We start from the raw sequence: 21,432 nt of genomic DNA, 5'->3' as shown, positions 1-21,432 counted from the left end.
TACCTGTTTTGATTTTGGAGGGTTTTAAGAAGCAAAATAATTAGGGCTGTACAGCAATCCAGCTTCTAAGGTAATTCTGAATGTGGTGATGTCCATGCAGCACTGACAACTTTTTAAAGAAGCTGCATCTCATTTTGGACTCTCTGATCCCAGGAAAAGACGTGTTTGATTTATGTAAGGGGATGCTGACAGATATTAACACAGGTACTCCAAATCACCTCTACCCCTTTGAATCTGGATTGCTGCATGGTCCTAAAGTAAGTACCTTAAGCCTTGAAAAGCATAAGGGTACCAATATGACTCTTAATTCTGGAAGACTATCAAAATTCATCTGATTTTTTTTTCCATTGGGGATGTTAGTCACTATTTGCAGAGGCCCTTACTGGGCCATTCTTTTATTGCAATCAAACCAACAGATGGATCAACATTTACTGGATAAGAAATAAATGCATTAGGACATTCCAACAAAAACAATGAAGACTCTTTAAGATATTGGAAGAATAGCAAATGTGTTTCAAAAGCAGCTTTCTGGACTAGAAATGATATATGAAATTCAGCTGGCAAAAAACCAAGAATGTTATGGCACTTTAAAGACTAATTTAATTTGGGAAAATATTTCATGTATTTGAAGAACACCAGCTAAATGTGCAAAATGGAATTCAGTAATCATGTAATATCAGGAACAGAAGTACATTTACAATTCCATAAACCCACAGCAATATTTTATTATAATTTTATTATAAAGAGGATAAAATATAAATATATATAACTATAGTATCAGAAAAGTAATCAGTGAAATGCCTTTTTTTCTACATACATAATAAGGAAAAAGTACATATGAAAACATCTCGATGTATATGTGCTAGATTACATTTTTTAACTAAAGAACTGGCATGATCCTGCTTAGCTTTGATCTTGGGCCAGTCAGTGTTCACAAATGGTTGCTAGGAGGATAAAACAGAGAAGGGGGAAGCTTATACTTTGTATTACAGAAAAATAGAACTGCATATATATCTCCCTCCAAATTATTTGGGGTGTCAGGTATTTATTTTTACTGTTTTCTGTAAGAAATGAAGGGAGGCGGTGCAGGGAGAGGCTGAAAGATCTTATTATGCTGCTTATGGCAGATATTCTGGAAGGAGCAGAACTATCACTTCCCCAACTAGCCATTTCCTCTTTTGAGGAAAATAATATTTAGGAGAGTAACAGAGGGATCATACTCTGGGCTATACTAGCCCTGAAGGAGTTTTTAATCCTTCAACAAGTTTTTATTTCATTTCATTTATAAAATATAACATTTCATGCAGTATTCAAATTTCTCTGGTCACATCACAAGAGAGGATTTCCACATTCTCTGCTTCCATCTCTGTAGGAGTGGAACTGAGAAAGAAGAACGATGAACCATAAATTGCCCTAGGTTGCAAGTTTTGTAAATCTGTAAAGTTCCCCTGTTGTGTTGTATCGTACTTTCATTAGTAGCAGGAAATGGTAAACTCTTGTCTCTCCTTCCTTTAAGAGGCTATGTCAGGGATTCAGGGAGACCTGTATCAATCATGATATAGGTCTTACACGTTCTCAAGAATAGCCAAAACGATCCTCCCATAAGGATTGGTCTATTTCACCCACACGGTAACTCCTTTCTCCCCAACAAAACCCCATGTACTTTATAATACATATATAGCCCTAAAATCATAGTAGAAAAAAAAAAGATGCACACAACAAACAATCAACTCAGACTGAAAGCACAGAACAGATTTGTTACAGCACAGAGAGTTCTATTTTTTATAAGTTTCATCTGATCTCCAACCTTCCCCAAAGATGCACTGAAAACTGCTGTGATCTAGGCCTTCACACTACCTGAATGCCTAAAGGAACCAGGAAAAACATGGGCCCATTATAAAGGTGGTGACAGTCATACCGCAGAGAACCCTATCCAAAAGAATCCCAAACACTACAGATTCTGTTCAACTGGGATCTAACAAAGAACAGATATGAGTGACTTTATTCACCAAAAAAATCTGCAAAATGCCCTTCCTGGCTGATAAAGTTAGCCTGGGAAGTGACTTGTGGTTGGGTCCAGGCGATGGTTAATGCATCCTTGAGGGAGGGGGTATTTCTGGCTGCCTTTAAGGAGGCACTGGTATACCCCCTCCTCAAGAAGCCATTCTTGGACCCTACTATACTGGGCAATTTTCTTGGGAAAGGTGGTTGAGAAAGTGGTGGCATTGCAGCTCCAGAGAATTCTGGAGGAAATGGATTATCTGGACCCCTTTCAGTCAGGTTTCAGGCCAGGATATGGGATGGAGACTGCATTGGTCGCACTTAGGGATGATCTCTGGTGGGAGCGGGATGGAGGGAGTGCATCCATCCTGGCGCTCTCGGACCTCTCAGCGGCTTTCGATACCATCGACCATGGTATCCTTCTGGGGCGGCTCAGGGGGTTGGGGGTGGGCGGTGTAGGTTTGCGCTGGTTTACCTTCTTTCTCCAGGGCCGTTCCCAATTGGTGGTGATAGGAGAGGAGAGATCTGGCCCTTGACCCCTCCATTGTGGGGTGCCGCAGGGTTCGGTACTCTCTCCTCTCCTATTTAACATCTACATGAAACCATTGGGTGAGATCATCCGTCACCATGGGATGAGGTATCATCAATATGCTGATGATACCCAGTTATATATCTCCATCCCGGGAGAAGTAAGTGATGCGGTCTCCACTCTTTCCAGGTGCCTGGGAGCTGTGGGGGCCTGGATGGGGAACAACAGGCCTCAACTGAACCCTGGTAAGACAGAGTGGCTGTGGATTTATGGCCCCTCGGGTTCCAAGAAGTTGTCTTCTTTGGTTCTGGATGGGGTGGTACTTCCCCATTCGGAGCCAGCGCGGAACCTGGGGGTCCTCCTGAACTCGCAACTCCCGCTCAAAGAGCAGGTGGCAGTCGCAGCCAGGAGGGCCTTTGCACATCTCCGGGTGGTGTGCCAGCTACACCCATTCCTGGACCGAGATGCCTTCCGAACAGTCACTCATGCCCTTGTCATCTCCCATGTAGACTACTGCAATGCGCTCTACATGGGGCTACCCTTGAAAAGTATTCGGAAGCTTCAGCTGGTCCAGAATGCAGCTGCGCGGACAGTTATTGGGGCTGCAAAATCAGCCCATGTGACACCACTGTTATGCGAGCTGCATTGGGTACCAGTTTGCTTCCGGGTCCAATTCAAGATGTTGGTTATCACCTTTAAAGCCCTACATGGCATGGGACCAGGGTACCCGAGGGACTGTCTCGTCCCCGTAACATCGACCCGTCCCACCTGGTCAGGCAGGGAGGGCATGCTACGGACCCCATCAGTAAAGGAATTTAATCTAGTGGGGTCCAGGAGGCAAGCCTTCTCTGCAGTGGCACCCGCCCTTTGGAACATCTTGCCCCCGGAGTTGAGACAGGTTTCCTCGCTCTCGGACTTCCGGAAGAAACTGAAGACCCGGTTCTGCCGCCTTGCTTGGGAGTGGGAGAGAGATAGCTCCACCTGGGGATGGCTGGCGCCATAGCACCTTTTACTGATTGTGTTACATCTCCACTTGGATCTCACATTTGCTTTTATGTATATTTTAATGCTAATTTTAGGTGGTTATGTTTTTAGTGTTATTTTATTGTAAACCGCCCAGAGTCCCCCATCGAGGGAGATGGGCGGTGATATAAATTAAATAAATTAAATAAATAAATAAATAATAAAATAAAATAATAAAATAATAAAATCATCTGGTGAGCCTAGTTAGCTTGTCCCTCCAATCTTTCCCTAATAGGATTTGGGTAATTCTGAATAAGGCTGCTGTGTGGAAGTCTGAAAATGCAGTATGTGCAGAAAGGAACTGATGCTTCACCACCATACCACTGTGTAGACACAAAAATGAGCTTTTAACAGTCATGTCCACATTTGGTCTTTCACTGCTGTTGTTTTAGACACCTTTATACTTCATCTCCCTTAGCTCCTCAGTAAACTAAGGAGCTGCTCAGGATCTGTGATTGGACAGAGACCTCATAGAAGTAATTACTTCCAATGCCCTGTGTATGGGTACTTCAAGACTACAGAGGAGAGATATTTCATCTTGTTTCTTTAATTTTATGGTAATTTCTCATTGGTGAATGAACAACTGGACACAAGCTTGAACAGAAAGTACTACAAATTATGGGAAAATAAAAAATTTAATGTTCTTTGAATAAGAGAATAGACCCGAATCATTTATCATAGAATTTAAAAGAATTAAAACATATCAGTATACAATCAGCTCATGAGCGTGGTTGCTGCAATTACCAACTTTCAGACAGATTAGATAACTGCACTTACACAGAGAGCAAATCCAATGTACTTTGCTCACCTTGAAAAATGGAATTAAAATTCTGTTCAGTCATGATCCACCTATCTCCTTGATGGTTTGATTATTTTCTTCGGTGTAATTTTCACTTGGGCGCAGGCGTTTAGATGCAGGTTCCTGTGGATCATCTGCACCAACAAGTTTAAGATAATATAATTAGATCTGAATGGCATCCATCCATCCATCCATCCATCCATCCATCCATCCATCATAGCAGCTTATGTTTCTCAGTCAATCTCTAAGCACCATTAATCGTGTGTCTTTGGCTAGATGATTTTCATAGCATCAAAGCCCACATATAGATATTAGTTTGTTGTGATAGTCAAAGCAGTTTGGTTTCATGTGTGACAGGGAATGCACATGATGAAAGGCAAATCAAATCTTTTTTACAGTCATAGACCAGCATAGGTGATGAGAGGCAGAAAGCTGAGGCAGACAGCAATGAGTTGCCCAGAAGCGGTATAGCATTAGAGGAAGTGGCTGAAAAAAGAAGAGCTATAGAAGAAAATCTGAAGCTGGAATTGGAGAACAAAATCAAAATCTTACATTCAAACTCATAATGCACAAGAGTTAGCAATATACAGTAAATATCACATAAAGTAGGTATGGAGAAAACAAGTGAATTATAAGAAAGGGAGCTTCAGAAAGAATGGAGAGGGCTACACAGGCACTAAGTTTTTTGGTACCCCCAGCCCCCTATGTATCTTCTGAAAGACCAGTCCTGACATCCAGGAATCATTTACAATGCCAGTCAATAACTGCCCATTTCACTAAAACATGATTTGGCCTGGTCCCTTGTCACTCAGAGCTAAAGCATGTTAACAATTTACAGTGGTTTTATACATCACACAAAACCAAAGCTGACAAACTAGATTATGGGTTAGTGTGGTATGTGTATCAGGCCAATTTGAGGCAAGAGACCCATAATGCTCTTTAGATCTCAACCCAAGAAAAACCCTGAACAGGAGGTAGCAGAATTTTATGAAGCCTCCAAGCACCCACATCACATTTTATTGATTTCTTCTAAGGAAAAGTATGAAAACAGTATAGAGGACATATGAAAAATGAAACATATATATAGTTAACTACATATACATGTATTCAGAATCTATGATTGGTTGTGATTTTCTTATATATCCTCAAAGAATTCCTGTATTTTCCACTGCTGAATTTACCTGCCAGAGAAGACAGTGGCTTGTATAACACCTTGGCTGGGAGTTGAAAACTAATGCACATCATTTCTTTATAGGGTGCCACATTTCTCACCCATTTAACAGAACAGAGACCATCTAAGGAAGTTCCCAGTAAAGCTTCAGCTCTTTCTTGAACATCTTGCATGGGGTTCTCATGCTTGGAAAAACAGTGGCAGTGCACTGTAGGAAGTTCAGCACTGACTGGCTCTCCATTCAAGAGATGCCTGAAGACATCCAGGAACTCAACTGCCATGGCTGGCAAGTTCATGATGATATGCAAGGAATTCTTCCATTCCTTGGAAGAGAGATGCTTGTCCAGTTCTTCCTTCACTGGCCCTTTCAAGAAACTCCTACCATCCATGTTGAAGACTTTGACTTTTCTGTCCACTTTATTTAATTTACAGTTGTGCTGGAGCCACTTGCATGACTCAGGGTTGAGGTCGTTTGCAAACACCACACAGTTCTTCTTTGCTGCAGGGATTGCAAAAGGCCCCACCCCTGCGAAGACATCAAAGAGAAGGTCTCCTGGCTTTAAAAGGTTGACAATCCGCAAATGTTCTGTAGAGAGGCGAGGATTCCAATAGACTTTGGAAAAATCAAATTCATACGAGATATAGTTTTCCTTAACCTAGAAGATTTCAAGTTAATAGGCTGATTGTTAACTGTCAAAGGTCACAAACATGAAATGCAATGAAAAGTTACATTTTATACCAAAAATTGGGAGTTCTCCTTTGCTGGCTATGGAAGAATAGAGAACCATGTGCTTGCAAAGGATCAGGTTAGGAATAAGACCCAAATTCAGATTCATCCTCAAATATGGAAGTTCACTGGATGACTTTATGTTGAAACATTATGTTTCAGCTATCCTAACATAGGGGGTGTTATATAATTAACTTTAAGTTCTAGAGGAAAAACAGTGTATATATCAAATGAATAAATAAATAAATCTGCTATCATGTCTATATAAAAGTCATGCTAATTAAAAGATAGAGACGTAACACACAACCCCATAGCTCTGTATCAACCAGAAGCATTTATGGTGTCAGAAGGGACAGATATTTAGAACTACATCGCTACAAGTAAGGTTCATAACACTGACATTTAATATCAATCTGAGACATGGTTTTCATCAGCCCAATTTGAACGAAGCAACTTTACACTCTAAAGCAGGGGTCCCCAACCCCAGGCCGCAGACGGGTACCGGTCCGTGGCCTGTTAGGAACCAGGCCGCACAGCAGGAGGTGAGTGGTGGGCAAGCGAGCGAATTTAAAGCCTGAGTATTTACAGCCGCTCCCCATCACTGGCTTTACCGCCTGAGCTCCGCCTCCTGTCAGAGAAAGTAAGCCCATTGGCTGCTATCTCCAAACGGCATGAAGAAAAACGAATAAAAGGTTGGGAAGAAGAGGAAGCGTTTGAATCATCCTGAAAACATCCCCCCCTCCCCCGGTCCATGGAAAAATTGTCTTCCACGAAACCAGTCCCTGGTGCCAAAAAGGTTGGGAACTGCTGCTCTAAAGCATCATGACTTTCCCACTCAAAGATTCAAGATGGCTTTTTAAAACTCTGCCTTACTTAAAAGGAAGAACAAATACAGATAAAATAAGTCAGTCACTAAGTTATGCATCTGAAAATTAAGAATTACAGTTTAGTTTACAGCTTCTTCAGTAATATACTGTATATATTACGCAAATTCTTATTTTTAAGGATAACATACATTTATGCATGTTATCCTCTATGAGCATCAACTATATATACTGATCATGCTAATTTTGCATTAACCATCCCCATCAGGGAATTGGAAATTACCATAGTATATTCTGGAGGCAAAATCTAAGATACGTGATGATAATACACAATACAGAACATATGCTTTTTCAGAAATCAGCCCCTATATACAAGATCAGCCTTGTGTACATGAGTCCGAAATCTTGTTGGAGCATTGATTGTGAGATGGGCAGCTATATAAACATGATGAATAAGATAAGTAAATAAATAAATCCACTTTTCTCATATGCTTTACAGTATTCAAACCAAGTGAACAAATACTAAATTAAAAAGCAATTTGATTTTGAAAAAGGAAAAAATAGTTCCTAAACTATTAAACTAAACTAGGTCTAAAACAAATGTTTCTGCAAGAATTCATTATCTCTCTATGTGTGTGTGTGCATGCACACTATATAACTTCAGCCATTGCTAAACTATATTCCTTTTCTCAGAATCTTATGATCAGAGCTGGGATTTCATTCAGCCTAGATGAGGATACCTGAAAACACACACAGATTGCAAAATCCATAGAAGCAAACAAGCAATCACAATGATGTCTATTTCTTGCTCTGCTTGCATCTCCATGTTAAGAGCATTGTCTTTTTGCTAGAATAAAATACAATTGAAAGTCTCAATACCTTCGTTATCATGTTGGTCCCATCTCCAGCTAGTAGCTCCATTTCAAAGTTTCGATACTTGCTATCTATCATATTGATTTTGTTTACAGCACAGGTTATTCCTTGATTTTTGTCAATGATAACTTGTCCTGAAAGACAGTCAAATATGCAAAAATAAAAAAAAACCCAGACCATTTAATAACTCAGATAAAAGTGGTAAGCAAAGAATAGAAAACCTCTTCCATGAAATGAGTGCTTTATTTCTTAACAAAGGAAGATAATGTTATCCACCACTATATTATCCTTGCCAAGGATGTGGCCCAACCATCTCTCTTTAGCTCTAAGGGAAGCTCCTTAAAACTACTTCCTATGAAGCTGCCATAATGCTTGCTTCTGCAACCTTTTAACATCATATTCCTCCCTGAACAGAAAAATCTACGATTTAAAATAATTTTTTTCTCATTTTGGGAAGTTTTTTGAGGGGTTCAGGGGCAAAATGGTGCCTTAAGTCTGACAGGAGGACACAGTGCAGCCCTCTGTCCAATTAGATTACCTTTCCATGTAATCTTCCTTCATCTTAAAGAGATATTAGATAGGAAGAAGCAATCTTAAAAAAGCAGCAAAAAAGGAAAAAGAGAAATGGCTAGAGAAGATGGGAACCTAGGTTTCTTAATTTTTATAAAAGCAAAACCCTCTTAAATACTTTGAATTAATTAAGGTACTTCAAAACCAAGAATTTATATTATCCAAATGCATTACTATGTAAAGCTCCACAGAAAACTTATTTAAAGGGACTTTCCCCTATAGGACCTACTCTTCTGTCCTTTCAGTCTGTGGTATAGAAAGAACTGCCAAACTCCTCTTGACCCAGTATAGGAAACACCAGTCAACAACAGTGAGACTGGAATGATCAAAAGGAAAAATGGAGAGACATTGAGCAGAGACCTGTGATTACTGCCAGTATTACAGCCACTGGGACTGTTGAAAAAAGGAAGCTGGCATTTTGCCAAGTGACAATTTTGGACATTAACAAGAATTAGGATGTAAAAACATTGAGAGCAGAGCCAACAATCTAAAAGTCTTTGAAATCCCAGCTTTTCCCCAGGCTACATGGTGAGCCTTTTTTTGGATTTTACATGTTAATTACATGGATTTTACATATTAATTTGAATGTTTTTCCTCTGGACATGCATAATTCTTTATCTTTTATCTTGGTTCTTGCCGCTTTTTCTTATAGTAAATTTTATTAAGTTTCAAGAGAAGAATAAAAACTACAGAAAAACAAAAAACTACAATGAAAGAAAAACAAAAAGGTGTGGAAACACAAGAGAAAATTTTTCAAATTTACAAAAAGATGTGGCTTCCAACCTTTAACAGCAAGGATATACAAAAATTTCCATAATCAATCTCTTACTCTATATTAAACCAAAACACATTATTTCTATAAATCATTCCACTTTAACACATAATAAAAATCACTAAGTACAGTTACTCCTCCCCCTTCTATTAAAATAAAGAAAAAAAAGTTCATATAAACCTAAAGATCTTTCTCCCCTCCAAAAGATAACACATATTATTCCCTTCCTACCGCTATTCCATACATTTCTGTCTACTATAATGAAAATCAAACTAAAAAGCATGTAAGTTGTCTGCTATTATACTTAATAATACAATTTTAATAATCCCAATCTTAATAAACCCAAAAAACTAAGACAATTCAAAACAGTAATTCCATATCTTTAAAAGCAAATAGCATCAATCAGATCCTTAAAGCAAACCAGATGAACATTCTTCAACCCTTATCCCACTTCAAAATAAACCAGGGGAGTTACATATCCCCACAATGTGCACAGAGCTTTCCTTTTGAAAGAATCAAAGCCCAACTGCCCCCCTCAAAGATTCCAGGTTCTTTTCATGGCATTCCACCAGGAGATCGATTTTACTTATGGCCTGCAGATCACTCTCTCCCTTAGATTTCTCCAACTCCACTATCCAATCTTCATCCAGAGTCTCGATAAAAATCCCAGTGGGAAGAAGAAAACAACACACTACCCTTCTTGGACATCCTCATCAGTAGAGGAAATGATGGCAAGCTAGAAACACAAGTCTACCAGAAATCTACCCACACTAAACAAGTGCTCCATTACCAAAGTAACAACCCAACCTCCCACAAGAGGAGCTGTGTAAGAACATTATTCAGATGAGCACTAATGCACTGCAGCAACCCAGAACACCAGAAAAAGGAAACAGATCATCTGTACAGTATCTTCCAGCAAAATGGATACCCTCTCAACTTCATCAAAAAGTGCCTCACCACCCAACCCACTATAGCACAGCCAAAACAAGCTATGAAAAGGGTAACACTGCCATACATCAGAAACATCTCAGAAACTACCAACAGACTGTTATAACCACACGGCGTCACTGTAGCACACAAACCAACCAAAGTCTTCAAAACATCTTAAGTAACCCAAAAGACCCAGTAGCCCAAGAAGAAAAAACAGGAGTTATCTACAACATAACAGCGTAAAGACTTGTAGCAGCCACTATGTAGGACATACAGGTAGAAGACTAGCAGAGTGCATCCATGAACACCAACTAGCAGTCAGAAGACATGATGAGAACTCCTTAATCTCACAATACATGGACAGACTCAACCATAGTTTCAACTGGGAAACTGTGAGCATCCTAAACCAAGCCAAATCCAAAGAGAATTCCTGGAAGCCTGGCACTCAGACAAAGCAGCCACCAACAGACGCATAGAGGTAGACAACGTTTACATACCATTCAAAAGAGACAACAGAAAAGCCAAAAGATCAGAACACCTCCTCGCCAGCAATCAACACCCAGATATGCAAAGATTAACACCAGGATTAACACCAGAGGAACAATCAAGCAGCACAATATGCTCTAATCAAGGAACTATCAACTCAATCAACCAACCAAACAGCAAACAACAGCCCAATCAAGGAACTCCCAAGGAAAGAACAACACCTCCACCAACACAAGCAGGACAAACCACAGTATATAAACAGAGAGCAAGGCCCACTCCCTTTTCACAGTGAAGATGTTGCCTAGTCTGGCAATGAAATGTCTGCAAGGAAACAAGGCTCAGAGAGCACCAAGGACTTTACAGTTCAACCCTAAGCTACAAATATTCTCTTCAATTGGTAAAAATCCCAATCTCACTCTTAAAAAAGACCTTTCTATCGCTCTTAAATTCCTCAATTTCATCCACCACATCCCCAACCTGATGGTACATTTTAGATCTCATATTTTCCACAATGTCCTGGACATCTTGCATAAAAGCTTGACAGAAGTCAGAAGAAATCTGTTCAAAATCTTGGGGAAAGTCAGAAAGAATCTGTTTGAAATCCTCATGTCTCACGCAGTAGATTATAGTGCCCCCTAGGAGCTTAACCCGCGAAAGCTGAAGATATGGAAGAGTTCCGAAGTGTGTTCACATAAAGTGAAAGTGAGATAGCAGACAGTTCTCAAGGGAAAGTGAAAACAGAAAGCTGAAGGTTCAAATCAGCCGATTCAACATGTAGGAAAATGCTAATATCTTTTGTATTTAATACAAAAATAGTAACAGGAAGACAATTGTTTAATCTCAGTCCTCCTTTATATTTGGAAGGAAAACAAAATCCAAAACTTAAAAACATTTTTTTTTAAATAATCCCCAAAATAATGTTAAGCACCAAGAGAACCAGCTTCTCCTCATTGTAGAAAGCCTCTCTTCGGGTACATATACTTCAAAAAAAAATACAAATTGGTGATTTAGAAATGGGGTGGCCAGTCTTACTGTCCCTTTAAGGCTACAGCGCGGCTTGGAAAGTGATGAAACCCCCGCCTCCCAGCTGGCTGTTACCAGTCGAACGCAGAATGCTGTTTGCAGTCTTCTGGCTGCAAGCAGCTGTCCAGAGGACAGATGGGAAGATTCCAGGTATTCTCCTTTATCTGCAGAACGTTTCTGGGCTTCAGGAAAACCTGCCTGAGCCTGAAAAAAGTTACTGCGTTGTCAGCTCCACCTGCTGAACCTGCAGGTACCGCCGTTCAGTCCGCCATTCCCACTAGAAGCCCAGTTCTTGCCACTTTTAATGTTGCATGCCACCCAGAATCTTTATGGAACTGAGTGGTTCTCTAACTTTGATAAATAAATATAACACAATACCTCTTTTTTTCACATTGAACAGAGGTCTATCTCTCAGGTTATCTGCCACATTCTGAAGGGATGGGGAGGGGATAAGACATTATGCTTGGCACACTGTGGATGCTGCTGGAATCATCGTCCTGAGCTTACCTGTGCCATGAAACCATCATGCTATGTTATTTTCCACTCCCTCCACTCCACTTCCTCACTCCCTCACCCCTTCACTGGCTGCCGAGAAATAGGGGACTGAACCACATGACAATGCTGAAATACGGTTGCTTTCAGTGCTTTTAAACTGATCAAATAGATGGAAATATTTTAACCAAATCGATCATGCCTAAGATTGCAGAAAGAAAAAAAGATGCATTGTTGTTTTCAACCACAGCCAAAAGTCAAGCAAAAGATGCAGTTCTGTGTCTTCCTATCTAAACTCAGGGAAATTGAACATTCCATTTACTGTCCCAGGTTCTATTGCATTCTATTTGCTTCCCTGAATATGCACGCAAGAGCAAGAAGACAACAGCTCAGCAGTTGGGCTCATGCTCTTCAAGCAGAAGGTCACAAATTTCGATTTCCCCAGCATCTTTATTTAAAAGGATTAGTTAGCAGCTGACGGGAAAGACCACTGCCTCCAATTTTAGAAAGCTGCTGCTGAGGCTAGATTGACAGTCTGAACTGGTACAAAGTACCCTCCTCTCTCTCTCTTTTTAATTTAAAAACTGACTTTGCTTAAAGTAAATTCTATATCACACACTGTGATAACCTATGCACTAGCTTATAGTTCAATATCCTTTACAAAATATTTATTTCTGCTAAACTATTCAAAACAACTCACCTTATTCATTTTAGGCACTGAAAAGCTCAAATGAGTTTTCACATCTATTTTTAAAATAGCCCAATCATCTCCTTTTCACATCTGTTTTTTGAAATAGCCCGATCATCTCTTTAGAAACCATTAAAAATATTTCCACAGTTTTTCCACGCACAGTATTATGTGGTAATACCTGACCATAACCTACCAATTAAATGTTTATAAGGCAGTTGATGGCTTCTCAGATTCAAGTGAGCAATATGGCCAATTCTGCTAAATGCTGTGGTGATTTCCTGGCCTTCAGGAAGCACTGCTTTCAGAATTTCTTCTGTCTTGAAATTATCGTAAGTAAGTTCCATGTTATACTTGACTATTTCAGGGTTAACATTGAAGCTCTTTAAGATCTGTTGCTCAGATTCACCCAGAGAACCGTCAGCAGATATTTTATGTGGGTCTAACAAAATGTACTTTCTGTTTTCATCATCAGGGTTTTCAACGACTCTCTTGAGGCCTGGTCGCTGGAGTAGCACTCCTTTAAGAGACTTCAGCAGATTGTTTGTAATGTCTTTGTTAATCATAAGAGCTGGGATGACAACATCATTTTTGAAAGCAGCTTTGTCAAGGGTGGTCATTCCACGTACTCTAGGATGAGGCAAGAACCCATCAAGGTCAGGTTTCTTATCAGGCATCTCCAGCATGGTCAAGAAACTTTGTCTCTGAATTCCTGGAAGATGTTCAGGCAATCGATTAAGAGATTGGTTCCAAAGCATCCACGGTGTTGCAACTAATGTATCTGATCCAAAATACTTCACTTTCAGGAGGCTAGAGAATAAGTTTTTTAATTGCCCTAAAAATCTAAAAGAAAAAGTATTCATTTTTAAATATTATTCAGACAAAAGCTACAAGTTTGCATTTCTAAATTGTGCCCATAAACTATTTCTACGAGAAAATCCAAACCAAACTTTGGGTTATGCAAGATTTGACGTAATAACAACAATTTCATAGAAGAATGGTCTACAAATCATACTGACTGCATTTTAACTTGAAAGTTCCCTGCTAACCATAGCTTCCCTTTTTATCCACAGTGGCAAACCATGATTACCAAGTTCAGAACAAGCCAAACTTCTAAACAAAGTTTGAAGGATGTTTTAAAATCTTGGCTTGTTCTGGATCTCATAGCCATAATTTCTGTAGCTGGAAAATAATTAAAGGAGGACTTCTGGGTTTACTTACTTCATGGCAAGAAAATGATAAGATAAAGCATTCTCTACACCAGTGCTTCCCACACCTGGGTAAATTACCCACAGTTGGGTAAAAGTGGTTTTTCTTTGAGTAACAACACATGAACCATTACATTGACTTAAAGTGTTTTACCTACATTGGGTAAAAAGGACTTTTAGATACGTGGTTTTGGGTAATGAAGTAAGTTTGGGAAGAACTGCTCTACACAGACAAAATGCTTGCACATATTGACTTATTAAGTTAAAATACAGGTAGTCCTCGCTTAACATCCATTCAGTGACTGTTCAAAGTTACAATGGTGCTGAATGATGGGACTTATGACTGGTCCTTGAAGTTCTGGCCTATGAAGCACAGTCATGTGAACAAAATTTGGGCCCACCCACATTTATGACTGCCTTTTGGCCACCTGCCTACCGACTGCTGCCAGCTGCCCCCACTGCCTGGCCCTGCCTGTCTCCACTGCGCCAACTGCACCGCACAGCAGTGCTATACTGGCCAGGGCCTTCTTTCATGCCTCCTCCTTTTGTGCCAGTGCAGCCAAGGCTTCTCTCATGTGCCAGCCAGGGCCTCTGTTTGCGTCCTGGCCAGGTCCTAGCTGGTGCCTGGAGGCCCTGGGCGGGGCGCAAGAGAAGCCCCAGCTGCATCGGCATGAAAGAAGGTGATGTGAAAGAAGGCCCTGGCTGATACAGTAGTGGTGCATGGTGCGGCGGGCACCACAACAGCAGGCAGCCAAAAGGGCAGAGATAGTGGGGAGATAATTGGATGGGGGGAGTTGAAGTAGAGGCAGTCCCTTACCTTTTTCCAAGAATGGCTTGGATGTGGGTGGATCCTCCCCCAACAACTGTGTGTGATTCACTCAATGACAGCAATGGGACTGCCAGAATGGCTGTCGCTAAGTGGAGCAGTCATGTGACAGTTTGCTTAATTACTGTGTCACTTAGTGATGGAGTTGCTGGTCCCAATTAGGGTTGTTAAGTGAGGATTACCTGTATACATGTCAGACTAGATTGGTTTCACAAACAGTGCAAGCAGTATACATTTACATATACATAGTAAAGGTAAAGGTTTCCCTTGACGTAAAGTCCAGTCGAATCCGACTCTAGGGGGCGGTGCTCATCTCCGTTTCTAAGCCTTGGAGCCGGCGTTGTCATAGACACTTCCGGGTCATGTGGCCAGCATGACGACTCGGAACGCCGTTACCTTCCCGCCGAAGCGGTACCTATTGATCTACTCACATTTGCATGTTTTCGAACTGCTAGGTGAGCAGGAGCTGGGATTAACAACGGGAGCTCACCCCGCCGCGCGGTTTCGAACCACCGACCTTCCGATCGACAGCTCAGCGGTTTAACCCGCAGCGCCACCGCGTCCCTTTTACATATACATACATATAATCAAATAACAAATGTGCAAATGGAGAACCAGAAGCAAATCAGACTGTCGCAGATTTCCCATCTTGTTCTTAGCATAGTCTAGTTGTCTTGCATAAAAAAGGCAGTGAATAACTCAGTAACCACATTTTTCATGGTCACATATCAATTTAAATTATTTGTGTTCTCAAAACATGCTAAACTGCAAATCAAACAAACTATACTGTATCTTAGTAAAGTGTATAATATACCAATCAGTTCTTCCCAGTCCAACCTGCTTATATCCTTTTATTTCCTTCTTCCTAGGGTTGAGAGAATATGGCTGGCACAAAGTTTTGCCTAAGGCAAAAGTAGAAGTCACTGTCTCCCAGGTTCTAGCCTGGTGCCTTTACTACTTCAAACTAGCTCTCTATATTACTTAGTGTTTCCCATTTGATAAAATCCTTATTTTATTAGTTTTCAAGATTTACACAAAATTATTGTCTGAAAAAGATGCACTTGCTAGTTATGAGCAGAGGCTTAAAAAAACCACTGTCAAGTTGCAAATAATCTGAACTTGTTATCTGCTATTAGTGATCTTAGAGCAATCGATTATTAAGTATAAGATTTATTTTGTGGTGCAGTCTTTATTGCCTTACTCTTATATCGTGTGCTACTGACTTTATATTTTAAGTTACCTGGCCTCAAGATTTATGGCATGGGAGAAAGTCTCCATCAAGATATGGATAATATTAAGGCCTGCTCAAATGCATTTGGAGCAATATGCCACTTTATCAAATGCCAACTAGCTTTCCTAATAGTGAAAATGAGACTGAGACTACACTATTAAGTATTGGGTTTTTTTGGCTATCAGACAAATGTCCTTGTACATGTTTACCTGTTTACTACTCTTCTTATTTTTATCTCATAGAGTTTCTATAAATAGGCTAAGCCAAAACTTGTTTTATATTGAATATGAAATTACAGTTGCATTCTTTACTGGTTTATCTGGCAATCAGTCCTCTATTTTCTAAGTAATATTGTCAATTAGAATCTCAAAATTCTTCACTCCTAAGTTTAATTGTTAGACACCTGAAAAGTATTTATAGCATAGTGAGGTAAGTTTAGCACTGAAATGTAATAGGCAAGTACCTCACAAAACATATGCAGAGATTCTTTCTATCACCTAAAACTTGCAAGTTTATCTTGGAACAGATGGGAGTTTAGCCTGCCCCACACATTGCACAAAACAAAGAGTTCCTGAAACATGGTTTGTGGAACAAAAAATCACAATTAAAGCAGTCTGCATATTGCATCAAGCAATGAACTATAATGACTGCACTTGTTTGCTTAAACAAAACCAAACAAACCACATTACAGCTCAACTTTACAGGTGAATGTAATCCTAACACTCTTCCATTCTGCTATAATTCCCCAGGTCAGAAAATAAAATCTCCAAGCAATCTTGAATCTCAAGATTTTCTGCAGTGTAAATTAATACAAACCTAAAAACGGAACAAAAAAGGAGCCCTGCTAGATCTATCTAAAGATCCATTTAGGCCATCAAATCCTGAATCAGTGTCTAATCAAAAGCTTCTATGAAGTACAAACTGAGCTTCCCAACTGTTTGCCACCCTAGCTACTCTCAAACATACACTGCTTAAGAAGATGGAAGTTCTGCTCAATTAGTGTTATTGAGACTAATAGCTATGAAAAGCTCTCATTTCCCACACTTCTCTAATCTTAGACCAAATGAAAATATTATTTAAAGTATAAGTGAAAATTAGGGATGTTATTAATCATTCAAATATTATGTATTTTAGCATGTTACCGCTTTAAAATTTGTTTTTCGTTTATTGTATTGTTGGTAGAAACCATGGTTTTGTAATGAAACACCAAGAGGCATACAAGCCTAACAATGTTACTGAACATTAGGATAATCTTGTTATTTATCTACAGTGGAAGGTTGTTTTCTCTTTTATTGAAGCTTTTCATAGGGTAGACGGTTACCTGCTGAGGGGTGCTTTTCCAAAGAGCCTTCTACAGTTATGGTGCCCTCTCTATGTTTTATAATCCAGACCGAAGAACGCTATTCTAACCACTAATTTTCCCCAAGGGCAGGGGGTTAGTCTCAAGGGCCTTTCAATCCTCCCTCCAAGTTTGATCCTTTGGGACTGTATCTTTGAGCAGCACGTGCAACGTGCATCTACCTTACCGAGAAGAAAAGCGACTCTCCAAAGAGGGAAAGGGACGGCCTGCAGAGGAGAGAGCGCCGTGGCTTCCCCGCGGGGGAGTCCTTGAAGCCCCAATCCCCTCTCTCGTGCCCCCTATGAAAACGAGGGCAGGGAAAGAGGCCCTTCCCGCTTCTCCCGGCCTCACCTCATGCCGGCCTGCCGCGACGTCCCCCTCAGACCTTTCCCCAGAGCAGCCCGCCCTTCCCGGCTCATCATCACCCGTCGCCGCGGCGAAGGACGGAAGGGGGCGGTTCGGCCCTGCCTTCCCGCCCTCAGACTGCCTCTGGGTAGGGCCGAGCACCGCCTTCTCCACTTCGGGCCGCCGATCGTGAGCACCGGCTGACTGGAAGGCTGCGGCGGGTCTTGTTATTCCAGCCCTTGCTCTCCCAGCGCGCCATGGAGCAGCCGCCGGTCTGCAGAGTCAATTCCGAGCCGGGGTGGTATTTGTCGGCTCAGGACTTGGAAGAGGGTGCCCCACTCCTCTCGCCCCAGGACACGGTGCGTGTCGTGCTTGGGGGCTTTCGGGGTGCGGGGACGCGGCTTTCGCAGGCAGCCCTGCAGGGCTTCCCTTTCTCTCCCTCTGCCGCTGTCCGACTGGCAGGAACCGCACTTAACCCAGTTCCTAAATTAACTCATTTTCTGGGTTCGCTTAATACATTGAGCCACAGGGTAGCCCAGTGTTTCTCAACCTTAGCAACTCTAAGATGTGGGGACCTCAGCTCCCAGAATTTCCCAGCCAGCATGCTCCCATGAATTCTGGGAGTTGAGGTCCCCACATCTTAGAGTTGCCAAGCTTGTGGAACACTGGGCTAACCAACTGGGCTGGGCTCACGCAACAGTGCTGAGCCACAAGAAACCAACAAAGATAAGCCTTAGCAAGCTTAATATCTCCAAATGTACAGATGCAGTTATGCATTTGAACACAAAGGTGAAAAACATCCAGGGTGAGTCAGGGTGAAGAAGTCGTATGATGTGATTGCCATTTCTATTGTAACCTTGTTAGTATGTGAAGCCATGCTGCCTCATGGAATGGACACAAGCCCCTTTGCCCCTAAGTCTCCAAGGCAGCCTCCCTTCCAAATGTGTTAGACTACAATTCCAGTGGCCCCCAAATTGGAAAAGGATAGTCTAGGCCCTGGGAGCCAATTTGGTGTAGTGGATAAGGAACCAGGCTAGAAGCTGGGGAGACTGTGAATTCTAGTCCTGCCTTAGGCACAAAGACAATTGGGTGACCTTGGGCCAGTCACCCTCAGCCCTAGGAAGAAGGCAGCAGTGGGAAATCACTTCTGAAAATGTTGTAAGAAAAGTGCGTGGATTTTGGCCAGGCAGTTGCCAGGAGTCAAGATTGACTTAAAGGCACTTTAAAAAAAATCTAGGCACTGGAGAACTTAGTTTTAAAGGAGGGGAAAAAAAGCATCCCATATTACCACCAAACTTACATTCCACAGCATCTTAAAGCCTCACCAAAAGCACTCTATTAACAGAAGCAAATAATGCAACAGATTGCCCCCCCTTATGACTTTCTGATCTGTTCAATGGGTATATGAAGATTCTACATGGTAATTTCTCCTAGAACTTTCCAACCCTGTGCAATCCATAGAATGGGTAGATATTCTTGCTCATCCACAGTGATATTAGACATGCCTTTTGCAACACGAATTTGCTCCACGAATATCACAAATGTATCTTCATAAAGCCATGCAGCACAAATGCATCCATGTATGTATATGGCATATACTACAAATGTTTTCATAGACCTTTGGAACTGTTTCATTCAAAACTCTTATTAGCTACTTTGAATCTTCAGGCTATGTTGTAATATAAATGCGTATTCCAAATCGCCTCCCATTATAATAGCCATAGCAGATTTTAAAACATTTGTATGATTTAAGTTTATTGAGAATCTGTGCCTGTTAATTAAATGGTTTTGTATATCCATACTTGGTTTGACCTTGAAGGACTGTTAAACCTAGATTAAGAGATCACAATGTAACAATATATTTGATTCTAATATTTGCAGACACCGCTGAATCATGCATCAACTGGTACCTCCTTTGGCTTCTCTGTATTTAATTTAATGAATGCTATCATGGGAAGTGGGATTCTTAGTTTGGCGTATGTCATGTCCAAGACAGGGATCATTGGATTTAGGTATGTTTTTAATATCAGTTCTAATTTTGAGTAGATTGAAAACTTTATTGTGCTCTATATTCAAGCTTACCTTAAGGGTTGAGATTTTTCTAAAGTAAAACTGATTTTTTTTAAATAACAAAACTGAATGAGGAGGATGAGAGAAGGGCCAATTATGTTAAATTCCAGGTCCTTCCTCTCTTTAACTCAGTCTCTAATGAGATAGTATATTGGGAAGCACTAATGATATCAAGTACAGAATGTCATTTTTAATGCCTCTACAAAGTCAAAAGAAAATACTGTGGAGAAAGCTATACCTTGATAATAAAATACAAGCTTTCCATGCAAAAGGCCTGAGGCTCAGTTCTCAGCGTCTCCAGCTAGAGATGGGAAAGACTTGTTTAAAGCTTCAGAGAGCTTGTCATCGCAAACACTGAGCAAGATATTCTGACTTAGATAAAGTTGCTGTTTCTGTGTATACATTAAATGGAAATTGAATCAGTGCAGTGGAATCTCCTATCTACAGTCTGAATTGGTGTAGAGATTTATTGTATCAGAAGTCCTATAGTCTGCATCTGTAGTTCTGGTATCGGTATTGTATTCCCACATCATGCTTAAACTTTGGTTTGTTCAAGAATGGTTCATTAAATGAGTCAATTCAGCCTTGCAGATATATCAAATAATCATAACTTTCCCCCTAAAATAACAGCAAACCAATCACACTGAAATTTAGTGCAATGAATAAATCTAGTCTGATTAGGTGGTGCTGGCCCAAGTACTATCCTTTGTGACTGATGGAGGGCCTTCAGGCTTCTAACCAGAAATGCCAAGCATTTTATCTGGAGCCTTCGTCATGCAGAAAAGTCCCTCTTTCTTCTTACTCTATTTACTGAAAAATTATTCAAAGTTAAGTTCTGTAATTACCTATGTAAAAATTCAGATTTTGGTATATCAGTGCTCAATTATGTGTCCAAATAGCACAAATGTCTGTTTTGATGGATGTATATTGGAAACACTGTTTTTTTGGCTTGGGAATTGTGTTTCACTTTGCAAACTCCAGGTTTACCCAGCTAGAGCCAGATCCTGTGATGATCAGCGAGCAAACATGTAGTTGAAATTTATTGTTCCTCTGCTCATTGGTAATATCTGCTCATCACAGACAAAGATAAAATACATTAGTGACTTTAAATGTTACCAAAGTGTATATTGTAACAAAGGGTTTGTTATTTTTGCTAGATTGGAATGAGTCATGAACATTTCTAAGTTTAGTATTAGAGAAAAGTCAGAAAAAGCAGAACATGGAAAAAGTAACCAGGAGTCTTCTACATCATATTCTATCTGTTTAAAATATAAAATGAGGAAATATGTCTTATGATTCTTTTTGTTCTTGGTGGTTTTGGGGAAAATGTAGCTTCTCAACTCTCCATTTTAATGGGAAACAATGATTAAAAAAAGACATTCATTATTTCTCTTTTTGTCCTAGTGTGTTGCTGTTAATTGTTGCTACCCTTGCATCTTATTCTATATTTCTGCTGCTTAGTATGTGCATTTACACTGGTAAGTGAAAATGCTATACAGTTTTAA

General features: G+C 40.5%; 3 protein-coding genes across 7 annotated transcripts in view; 2 read left to right on the top strand and 1 right to left on the bottom strand.

Moving 5' to 3' along the window:
* Positions 1–5,733, top strand: part of MNAT1 (MNAT1 component of CDK activating kinase) — a 151,706-nt gene extending 145,973 nt beyond the window's left edge. Inside the window, exon 9 of the mRNA XM_063290453.1 lies at positions 5,608–5,733. The gene's annotated coding sequence lies outside the window, so the exon portion shown is untranslated. The remainder of the gene's footprint in view (positions 1–5,607) is intronic.
* TRMT5 (tRNA methyltransferase 5) lies at positions 4,170–18,012 on the bottom strand. The gene is made up of 5 exons (XM_063290445.1): positions 17,864–18,012; positions 13,105–13,751; positions 7,954–8,081; positions 5,534–6,179; positions 4,170–4,486 (listed from the first exon to the last, which is right to left on the bottom strand). Exons 1-5 carry the CDS (start codon positions 17,932–17,934, stop codon positions 4,392–4,394), a joined length of 1,587 nt encoding a protein of 528 aa, XP_063146515.1. The 5' UTR covers positions 17,935–18,012; the 3' UTR covers positions 4,170–4,391.
* Positions 18,013–18,024: 12 nt separating this feature from the next.
* SLC38A6 (solute carrier family 38 member 6) overlaps positions 18,025–21,432 on the top strand; it is a 76,322-nt gene continuing 72,914 nt past the window's right edge. For 2 of the 5 annotated variants that reach the window (XM_063290447.1, XM_063290446.1), the window contains exons 1-3: positions 18,040–18,216; positions 19,739–19,869; positions 21,332–21,405. In XM_063290447.1, coding sequence (XP_063146517.1) covers positions 18,115–18,216; positions 19,739–19,869; positions 21,332–21,405 — 307 coding nt within the window. In that variant the 5' untranslated portion in view covers positions 18,040–18,114. Of the gene's footprint in view, positions 18,217–19,738; positions 19,870–21,331; positions 21,406–21,432 lie in introns of those variants that run through there. The other 3 variants (XM_063290450.1, XM_063290448.1, XM_063290449.1) reach the window with 3 other exon arrangements.

This window comes from Candoia aspera, chromosome 1, assembly GCF_035149785.1.
Source record: "Candoia aspera isolate rCanAsp1 chromosome 1, rCanAsp1.hap2, whole genome shotgun sequence".
NCBI classification, from domain to species: Eukaryota; Metazoa; Chordata; class Lepidosauria; order Squamata; family Boidae; genus Candoia; species Candoia aspera.
This window is presented reverse-complemented; position numbering and strand designations above follow the sequence as displayed.

Coding starts and splice junctions, on each gene's coding strand:
- TRMT5 (XM_063290445.1), bottom strand. CDS start 17,934: ATGATGAGCCGGGAAGGGCGGGCTGCTCTGGGGAAAGGTCTGAGGGGG. Junction 13,752..17,863: donor TCGCGGCAGGCCGGCATGAG/GTGAGGCCGGGA, acceptor TTTTTCTTTTAG/ATTTTTAGGGCAATTAAAAA. Junction 4,487..5,533: donor GCCACTGTCTTCTCTGGCAG/GTAAATTCAGCA, acceptor TTGTTGGTGCAG/ATGATCCACAGGAACCTGCA.